At 44.4% G+C, this 9787-nt stretch overlaps 1 protein-coding gene across 1 annotated transcript; it reads left to right on the forward strand.

Annotated features, from left to right (window-relative positions):
* The first annotated feature begins 810 nt into the window (after nt 1-810).
* Nucleotides 811-9781, forward strand: Areg (amphiregulin). The gene is made up of 6 exons (XM_004629245.2): nt 811-908; nt 1697-1933; nt 4411-4612; nt 5712-5867; nt 7973-8078; nt 9660-9781. The coding sequence occupies exons 1-5, from the start codon at nt 866-868 to the stop codon at nt 8061-8063; spliced, it is 729 nt and encodes a 242-aa protein (XP_004629302.1). The 5' UTR covers nt 811-865; the 3' UTR covers nt 8064-8078; nt 9660-9781.
* The last annotated feature ends 6 nt before the right edge of the window (nt 9782-9787 follow it).

Consider the following 9787-nt stretch of genomic DNA (forward strand, 5'->3'; position numbering starts at 1 on the left):
TTACACACAATGATAAACAGGAGTCATTGGTAGGAAAATGGGTTGCACCTCAAGACCATCATACTATGTGAAGTAAATCAGACACAGGTTAAGTATTGCATAGTGTCTCTTTTATGAGAAACCAATTTGAAAGAAAAGATAGAAAATAGGAAACAGGGCAATAGATCTCAAATGGTAAGGGGCTAAGAGTTGGAAAGGGAAGAAGGAAAGAGGATGAAGAAAGAATTAAGGTGAATGGTGTACATGTACCAGTCCCCAAGACGACATGGTCCTAACATAGTGGAAATATGGTTTAAGAAAAGAAAATGTTAGAAGGGGAGAGGGGGAGACCCATTCCTGCCCAGACAGAAACTCTGCTGCCCACTGGGCCACTCTCTCGCCATCTGATGGACTGAAGTCAGCAGACAGTGGCTAGGTCATACTTGTTTTTTTCTATTAAAAAAAAAAAAAACTTAAGTTTTAATTTTTATCAGTACCTATTCGCAGTGCCTGCCGACCACACCCCTCCCGGGTGCGGGTACAGGTGCACTCACACCTGATCCTTGCTACCTGTTCCCTGCTCCCCATCTCTGGGTTCCTTTCCCCTGGTCCGGGCGACCCTCTTTCTACCTCTGCCTCTGCCTCTACCCTGGGTCTCAGCTAGCGTCCTCTGCCCGCCTCCCGGCCCAGCCCAGCCGCGGAGTGGGGGCGGTACCCACGTCACTCACGGGAGGCCCGGCCCGCCCTGTGCCCGGCCCGCCCAACCTGACCCGCCGGCCCGCCCTATAAAGCACAGGTGCCGGAGGAGAGGAGGCCAGTAGCTTCCAGCCGACCAGGGCACCAGGGACCTGGGACTACGGCACCAGAGACCAAGGACCAGGGATCCATGTCACCCGCGCTGCTGCTTTTGCTGCTTGTCCTCGGCTCAGGTGAGCACCGCGGAAAGGAAAGAGGGAGGGGACGGGACAGGGACAGGACAGGGATGGTGCCGGTCCCGAGGGCTTGGTTCCTCCCACGCGTGGAGCTGCGCTGTTGCTGGCGCCTTCACCAGCACAGAGCGGATCCCGGAGTCTCGAGCTCCTCCCGGAGCTCCCTGTCCTGTCTGAGCCTTCCAGACTTTTTCTGGGGGCTGTGTCGCCATCTCCGAGGACACATGGCCAGTGAGGGGTGAACACACCCCTCCGATGCTGCTTTATTGAAACTTAAAAATAAAGAGGAGTCCTGAAACTCGGTGCAAAATCCTACCTGGTGTTCAAGTTTCTTCTATGGAGTAATAATGAGGGAGGAAGGACAGTGACAATCTTTCTCAGAGGCAAGCTTCCCCCTTCTGTCCACACATCCCGTTAAGTATGCGAGCCCAAGGAGAGGAAGTCTGATCTACCTGACTCCTCCTCGGACGGCAGCCAGCGCCTTTTCAGGAACAGGAAAGCCTGTGGACCAGGACACCGGGAACACCGCCTGCCAAGCCAGTCCCCTGGCTTAGCTCAGCAGGGTTTGTACTTGTAGAAATTAACATAGACCGTGGGAAGGCATCGGATCAGAGCAGCTCTGTCACCGGGGCACCTGAGTTTCTTCTTGACGGAGTGCAAAGCCGCTTTCCTGAGTGACTCAGCCACCAGTGAGGGCAGAAAGCAGCCTGCCTGGATCCGGACACAGCCCTTCTGCAGCAGCTGCCTGGTGGGAGGCCACTTCATCTTGTCCCCTTCCTCCCCTGCAGGATATTATGTCGCTGGGCTGGATCGCAATGGCACAGACTTTAGAAAAGGTGGGCTGTTGTTGCCCGGGACCCACAGCAATGGGGACTTCCAGGTTACCACAAGGAGTGAGGTGCTGTCCCCTGCCAGTGCCACGCCTTCAGCCAATGAGCCACCCTTGGGAGCTGAGGAGGACTATTCAGAAGAAGATGATGCAGAGCCAGGCACTGTGGGCTACATCGTGGATGACTCCGTCAGAGGTGAGCAGAGGCTAAGGGCACTCAGAGCTGTGAGAGGGAGTCCTTAGGGCCAATGCAAGGCTTGGAAGAAGGTAGCTCCCCAGAGCTGCTGGTGCATGAGCACTGCACACCCACCCTTAGGTAAACTGAGTCAGAGGAGCTTTGTGTGCTCCATTCTGCATGCCTATAGCCTAACCAGTGCATTATGTTGAACCCTACGGCTCACAATTTTGTTCAGTAGGAACTGTGATTCCCATTTGTCGGATGCAATCACTGAAGCTCTAGGATTTCATCCTAGCCAAGGTCACAAGGGTAGCAAGCAGCTGAGCGAGAATTGGAGCCTGAATTGGTCCCAGATGCAGCGACCTTTCTGCAATGCCCCACACCCTTCCTGAGAGTCAGGAAGTTCAGCCAGTCCTGGGTGCTGTATCTCAGTGTGTGTGTTCCCTCCCCACTCACCAGCACCACCCTTCTGTGAATAACTGCATTTTAACATGAGGAACCAGTAGGCAAGGAGAGGACAGGAGGAAGTAGACCTTTTGCTTTTAAATAGTAGGTATCGAGAAAGTGCTGAAAGCAACAGTGATACCTACTAGAAATGGTGAAGAAGAAAGTTGTGCATATAAACTTACTATTGCTAAAATCATGGCTTAAACCCAAATCTTATTTGTTAGCTAAAAAGCAGTGATTTATAGCTCCCTTACCTTTTTCATTAGCTGGTTTTCCTTTGCTTAGAATGAAGTACATACAAAAGAAAGGGGTGAGGTTGTTACCCTCACATCACTCTGCAGTGTGAGGGGAGAAGAGGGCCACTGTGAGTCAGAGCTAATATGCTGGAAGCATCTGCTGAAGCAGAGCAAAGTGGTCTCAGGATCTGATTCTCCTCTGGGGACTTCTAATAGGAAAAAGGGTTGTGGGCACCATCCATGGTGATGGCTGGGGGCAGTGGCGGGCAGGAAAGCTTCTATGAACTCTCCACCCACTTGCTTCTGAGCTGGGCTCTGTGTGCTGAGGAAGAGGGTCCACCTGTAATTCCTGTGATCGAGTCATGACATCAGACTGTCACAAATGGATAGCAACTGGTCTCCCAAGGATAGTTGGAATTGTTGATGCTTCAGAAGATCAGATACATTACTATCAGGGCAAAGAGCTAGTGCTCAGAACTGCAGCACATTATAAACTAGCCTGAGACCATTGGCTGATCTCCTCTGAATGGCCGCTCATGTAAATGCCCAGGGATGAATGCCTGTTGCAACACCTTGGCATGGTGACTAGTGTTTGACTCTGTCATTTGTAATCTATCTGATAAAGTTCAGTGACACACATTTACAATGTTACTTGTAGAGGACTTATCCTAACTTGTGCTTTTTTAATCACAGCAAAGTCTCAGCATAAAAATTGCATACCACCCACTAAAATGACTATTAATTTGACTTTTGTGAATGATATAATAATCTGCTAAAAGTTTTGTCATTTTCTCAGTCATGAGGTTTCTATCTTTGATGACCTGGTTAATCTTCACTACATTTTTTGATGTTTTTTTCTTGAGTGCTGGATGACCTTATGACTAATGGTATTTTCTCTTTTTGCTGAACTCTGTTTGCTAAATACTTGACCAAATAAACCTATTAAGGGATTAGCATAATGAAAAGCACAGCACTGAAAAGCACAGCACCAGATGGAAACCTTCCCTCACCAGGTTTAGTGCATGACTAAGCCACACTTTGCATAACCAGAAGGCTGAACATTTCTGGAGATTTGGTAACTTAAAAAATTTATGCATACATCAAGCACAAAATCAGTAGGCTATTTGCAAACAGATTGAATTCAAAAATTAGTCCACTGTCAAGTAGCAATCCATTATAATCTATTGCAATCTGAGAGCTGGAAAAATTGATTAAAATATACTTCTCACTTTTTTTCTACCTTCCCTCAAGGAGTGCCCACCAATTCCCAAGTGTGAGAGCAAACACAAGGATGCTATGGGGGTGCAAAATCGACCAGTACCATGGCCACTGTAATCAGTGACATCAGGCTTTGAAGTCCAAACATAGCATGAAAGGGTCTTGACATCCAGGCACTCAGGTTCTACTGCTCGTCCTAGAACAAGTTACTTTTCTTTACTGAATTTCAGTCGCCTCCTCCATATCATGTGGCTAATGGTGCACACAACCATGACTGTTAGTAGGAACTTGTAGGTCTCAGAAATTCAAGTAATACTTAAAATGTTTAAACTTTTCTCAAAGATAACTTTTGTTAGCAATAACAATGATGGTAATTATACAAATCAATTAAAATATGTGCATAAACAAATGAAAGAATAAGCAGTATGGGCTCTTCGCTGCCACGCTGCACAGCTGTTCCCACCTACCTCGTGGGTGTGCATCAGGTGAGCTGCATCTCCAGGGCTCATTCTGCTGCGGCTTCATGGGCTCCTATCGCCCAAATTCTATTCTAGGTGATAATAACAGTTGTCAAGAAATCTTCCCATTTTTCAGTTGAACAGGTAGTGAAACCCAAGAAGAACAAGACAGAAAGTGAAAAGACTTCAGATAAACCCAAAAGAAAGAAAAAGGGCAACAAAAATGGAAAAAGTAGAAGAAACAAGAAGAAGAAAAATCCCTGTGCTGCAGAGTTTCAAAACTTCTGTATTCATGGAGAATGCAAATACCTAGAGAACATGGATAGAGTGACCTGCCAGTAAGTACTTATAGTTCTGTACTATTCTGTGTCTCCTACCCCACATCTGAAATTCTGAACTTCAGAAAGCTATTGATTTTTATAATGCATACACCAAGGGTCAGCTGGGAGTGGTGCTGTACACCCAGTGTGTAGGAGGCTGAGGCAGGAGGATTGCTGAGAGTTCCAGGCCAGCCTGAGCTATATAGTGAACTCAAGTCAAGCCTGAACTGCACAATGAGACCCTTTCTCAAAAGCAAGCCAAAACACCCACCCCCAACAAAACAAAAACCCTCAAGAGTCAGTAAATGTCTCTTTAAAGGATCAGGTAGTAAACACTAAACATTTAGACTTTGTAGGCCAAGGTCATGCATTACTTACAGAGACAATTGAGATGTAGTTATTTAAAAATATAAAATCGGTTCCTAGCTTGCAGGTTGTAAAATTAACAGAAAGGCAATTGGCTAGATTTTATGAGTGGCTTTATTTTGCTGACCCTCAGTATAAACCACTTTATAAAATATATTTTTCTTTAAATCCTCCTTTTTTGGGGCTGAGTAGGTAGCTTGGCAGCATAAGTGCCTGCCTGGCAAGTGCAAATTTCCAAGTTTGATCCCTACTGCCACACGGCATGCTGGCTCCAAAACCAAGCGTGGTGCTCACGCTTGTAATCCCAGCACTGTGGAGGCTGAGACAGGAGGATCACTAGGAGTCTGAACTGTATATGAGACCCTGTATAAAATTAAAAAATGAAAATTATAAAACCCTCCGTTTTATAAAAGTATTTTTTGAAGTACTTTGCATACAATCTTTCAAGTTTTCTACCCCCAGCAAAGCATCCACACATGATGTGAAGGGATTGTACTAAGTGAGTAGCAGGTTGTGGAGGGCAGCACTTGGTCCCTGAAGACTGGGAAGGTGGGTTTTCTCAGGATATCCCACCCACACCAAAGTCAACAGATCTTTAGCTCAAACACAAATTTAGTTCAGAATGCAAGTAGCTGGGGTGACACTGTTTTAATGTTGGAATTAAATGGCTGCTTTTGACCTACAAAGTAAACTTGAACCTCTAAAATGTATTTGGTTTTTTTTTAAATTTTGAAACCTGGGCTGTTTACAGATGTGATCAGGATTACTTTGGTGAACGGTGTGGAGAAAAATCCATGAAGACTCACAGGATCGCTGGCCATGACTTGTCCAAAATCGCCTTGGCGGCCATCACTGCTTTTGTCTCTGCCGTGAGCCTTACAGCCATCGCGGTGGTGGTCACAGCCCAGTAAGTGTGCCCTGCCCTGAACACCCCAAGGAAAGGAAAGGGCTAGTGTTTCCCAGACCCACCACATTCTTCTATTGCACCTACAAGAGTTAGTCTCCAGATGGCACAGTCTCAGAAAGAATGTGTTCAAAATTCATTTTACCTTGGCCACCACTGAAATTTATTATGTAAAGCTCTTGTTTTCCTAACTAGAAATTTTTTAAACTTAAAAATGTATTCCTTGTTCCTGCCAATGTTTTTTCCCCAAGTCTCCGAGAGGGCTGCTTGTTATTCTTGAATATTCTCAGCCTCAGCTTGTCTCCAGAAACTGAGGACTGATCCACAACAGGTTCGTAGCATCCAGCACAGCGCTTTGGCATAAAAATCCCAGAGAATTCCAAATCAGCAGCCAAGACAAGACTGTCGCTACTCATATTACCAAGCAAAAGTTCTGAGTTGGGAACTTCATAGCATCCTACTTCCATGAAGCTTGGGCCTATTTTGTTATGATCAACTAAGTAATATAGGAACCTATTAAAAAACAAAAGCAATCATTTCCTCTACACGCTGGGCTGTAGGAAGCAAGAACAATTCTGTGACTATTGCACCTTGGCAGTTTCTACCTGTGCTGGGAACAGCATACCACTTACTCACTCGTGCCCAGTGAATGCCGGCACTGGGCTGTGCTAGGTGGTGGGCAGGATCGGTGCCTCAGGATGGCATTGTCCGCCCAACAGCAGCCACTTGGTAAGGGGAGCTGGGGGAGGCCTGAGCAGCGCCCAAATGACTCATGTGTCGCCTGGAGCTTGGGAAAAGCAGTGGACTCCTCTTCTAATTTTAGGTCTTGGAAAATTACTTTAACAACTGGATTGTGTATGTGATCTATGACTACTGACTTCAGGAAAGAAGGTGTTATCTTCTAATATTGTTTACTGCTATCTTAAATTCTAATCAAGTAGTGATAAAATGACACATAAAGCTCTTTTATCCTGCACATGAAGTGTGATATGCAGCTTGAATTTGTCTTGCACACTGTGGAATTTACTCTGTTCTTCTATTCCTCAAGCCAGATCATGCAAATGTATTTAAGAAAGATGCAGAAAAATCATTATCATCTGACATAGAAGGATAGAAGAAAACTTGCTATTTAAGCATGATGTTTTGCCATAATTAAGCCTCTAATTATTCAGTTTGCAATAGTTAATAATCCTTCAGAGAGGCAAAGCCACGCTGTCCTGCTGGAGCTCTTCTCCTTTCTTCCCCCAGTCTCCTCAAGTCTGAAACAAAAGACTAAGTCTAAGTGATAGTTGTCCTTTTTTCCATAATTATTATTATTATTTATTTATTTTTTGCAGAACCGGGGATTGAACTCAGGCCCTTGCGTTTGCCAGGGAAGCACTTTTTCCACTGAGCCATCTCCCCGGCCCAATTTTTTCCCATAATTAAAGCAATTTTTTTTCTTAAAAACATTAAGCCAACAAAAGTTCCTGTGATTTTAATGATATTGTTTAGTAGCTTGACTAAAGACGCAGTAAACATAAAATTGCTCACACAACACCAAGAAAGTTCCAAACCACTTAGGTTTTAAAGAGAGTAGAAAGAAATAAACCTGGAAAGAAATATTTATTATAGGTAAATAAATGTTTTCCAAATTGTCTTCTAAGCCACTTTTTAAAAATTTCTGATCGTTTATATTCATTTGTGCCATAATGCTCCAAAGTCTGCTCCTCCTGTGCTCCAGACGTGAGTGCGTTCCACGCCTTCCCAGTCCTTGCATGGCGGAGACACAGTCCAGGCTCATTTCTCTGGAAATGTGTTGATTTATTTATTTATTTATTTATTTATTTATTTATATTTATTTTTTGGTGGAACTGGGGATTGAACTCAGGTCCTTGCGCTTGCCAGGGAAGTGCTTATTCCACTGAGCCATCTCCCCGGCCCCAATGTGTTGATTTAAAGGCAACATTGCTAAATACTTCAGAGCAGGTTTCAGGCTTGGGTTGAGCACGAGGTACCGTGCTTGTCTATATGAGCGCAAGAGAAAGAACTTCTGGTATTCGTGGAAACACTGACTAACCTACAGATGGAGAGAACTGAAATGACACTGGTGTGTCTTTTCTCCCAAGGATTCGGAAGCGATACTTCAGGGAATATGCAGGTGAAGAAGAACAAAAGAAACTGCGACAAGAAAATGGCACTGCACACGGCATGGCGTAACCGAGCACAATGCAGGTTTGACTTTCGAGACGCGTCTATCGAGTGTGCCCCATAATGCTCAGGCTATACCATGATCATCTTAAGAAGATAAGGAATGTGGTCCTGATGATAGAGTCACCAGGAACAAGGAGTGAAGCATTGCGCTCTGAATATGAGATTGAATTCGATGTTGAGAAGGGGCTGTGTATTAATTCACTGTGTTGGTGAGATGTAGTTCTTGTGCTCAAGGAGCTACTATTTAGCAGACAGGAAAATAAATAGAAAATCAGATTACAAGGGGAAGTAAAGTGAGTGTCACCCCATGGAGAGTGCCCTGATTCAGACGCAGGTTGGGAGAGAAGGGTGCAAGGCCGGGTGGAGCTCATCCACTGCCAGCCCTGGTCAGGGAAACTGAAGGCTGGAGGATCCTTTGGGGACAAGAAGTAGTGAGCAGAGGGGTACAGATTTGGGAGAGAATTGGTAGGAATATATAGTTTTATTCGTTTATTTATTTTGTAAAGATAGAGAGCTGTAGAGTTGAAAGTATAGAACATGTTCTTACTTAGCATGTACAAGGTCCTGGGTTCAACTCTCAGCGCTAAATAGAGAAATGAATGAATTGACAAATAAGGGAGAGCTAAGAATGCTTTAGGTAGAATGTAAGAAGCTATGAAGAAGGATATTTTGTTAATGATAAAAGTCAGGAGCTCATGGAGAGAACTTCGGAGGAAGAAGGAAGAAGGAAATCGAGACACATTTAGAGCTGGTTAGAAGAACTTTATTTCCTCAAACGTTCAGGAAAGGTGATACCACTCTTAAGCCACTGATTTTTCCTGGTCTTAGTGGACTAAGAGTTACTTGAGGTGCTTGTTAGATATGCATACTCCTATGGCCAACCCTAAGTCCCCTGGAAGAGAATTGCTTTAGTGAGTGCTCCTGATGGTTCTAGCACTTGGAGAACCATAACAGTTAGCAGTGGTTATGTGCTGTAAACTATGTCCTGAGACTGTTAGAGATGAAGTCTCACAGTTCAGGAAATAGACCATTGTTCATACCAGTGTCACACTCAGGATCCGTCACACCAACCACTTTTTACTGTCTTGGCTTACTTTGTAAACGTCAAAGCCACTAGCTTAAGTAAGGGAGGATTTTTGTTGCTGTTGTTACTTAGTGTCCTTATGGAATATGCTGTGCTGGCACACAGTGGCTGCCTATTAACTGGAAGCGGCTATTATTAGGCCCTTGGTACTAATTATCCTAAATTAACCATACATCATAAAACATTAAGCTGCCTAGCCTTTGTTTTTAATTATGTCCACTCTGGACATTTAGTTAGGAAAACTGTTTTTCATTACTGCTGTTGCTTTTTTAAAAAAGCAGAATTTCATGTAAGTGGTGCAAGCATTTGTAGTTGTCTACCTAGAAAGGCGAATAGCATGGGGAGAAATGAAAGAGGGATTCAACCCACAGCCACAGGCTGTCTTTGCAAAGGTCTTCTCATCTTTTTCATAAGAAATCCTAGGAAAAATTGGACAGAAATTCTGGTTCCTGATTATTCTTTGGAATTTTCTGAGCACTGTGTTGGGGTTGAGCTCATCTGTGACTCTCTTCTTACAGGACATCAGGCCGGAGTCATCGCCACCTTCTCGGAGTAAATGATGAGCTGGTCTCCTTTCAGTGAAGAAAAGTGAAACTGTTGGTGTTTTTTTTTTTTTTTCACTTTTTGTGCTAAGTCTTATTTCTGT

This window comes from Octodon degus, unplaced genomic scaffold (genome assembly GCF_000260255.1).
Source record: "Octodon degus isolate 3935 unplaced genomic scaffold, OctDeg1.0 scaffold00028, whole genome shotgun sequence".
Taxonomy (NCBI): Eukaryota; Metazoa; Chordata; class Mammalia; order Rodentia; family Octodontidae; genus Octodon; species Octodon degus.

Coding starts and splice junctions, on each gene's coding strand:
- Areg (XM_004629245.2), top strand. CDS start 866: ATGTCACCCGCGCTGCTGCTTTTGCTGCTTGTCCTCGGCTCAG. Junction 1,934..4,410: donor CGTGGATGACTCCGTCAGAG/GTGAGCAGAGGC, acceptor CCCATTTTTCAG/TTGAACAGGTAGTGAAACCC. Junction 4,613..5,711: donor ATGGATAGAGTGACCTGCCA/GTAAGTACTTAT, acceptor GGCTGTTTACAG/ATGTGATCAGGATTACTTTG.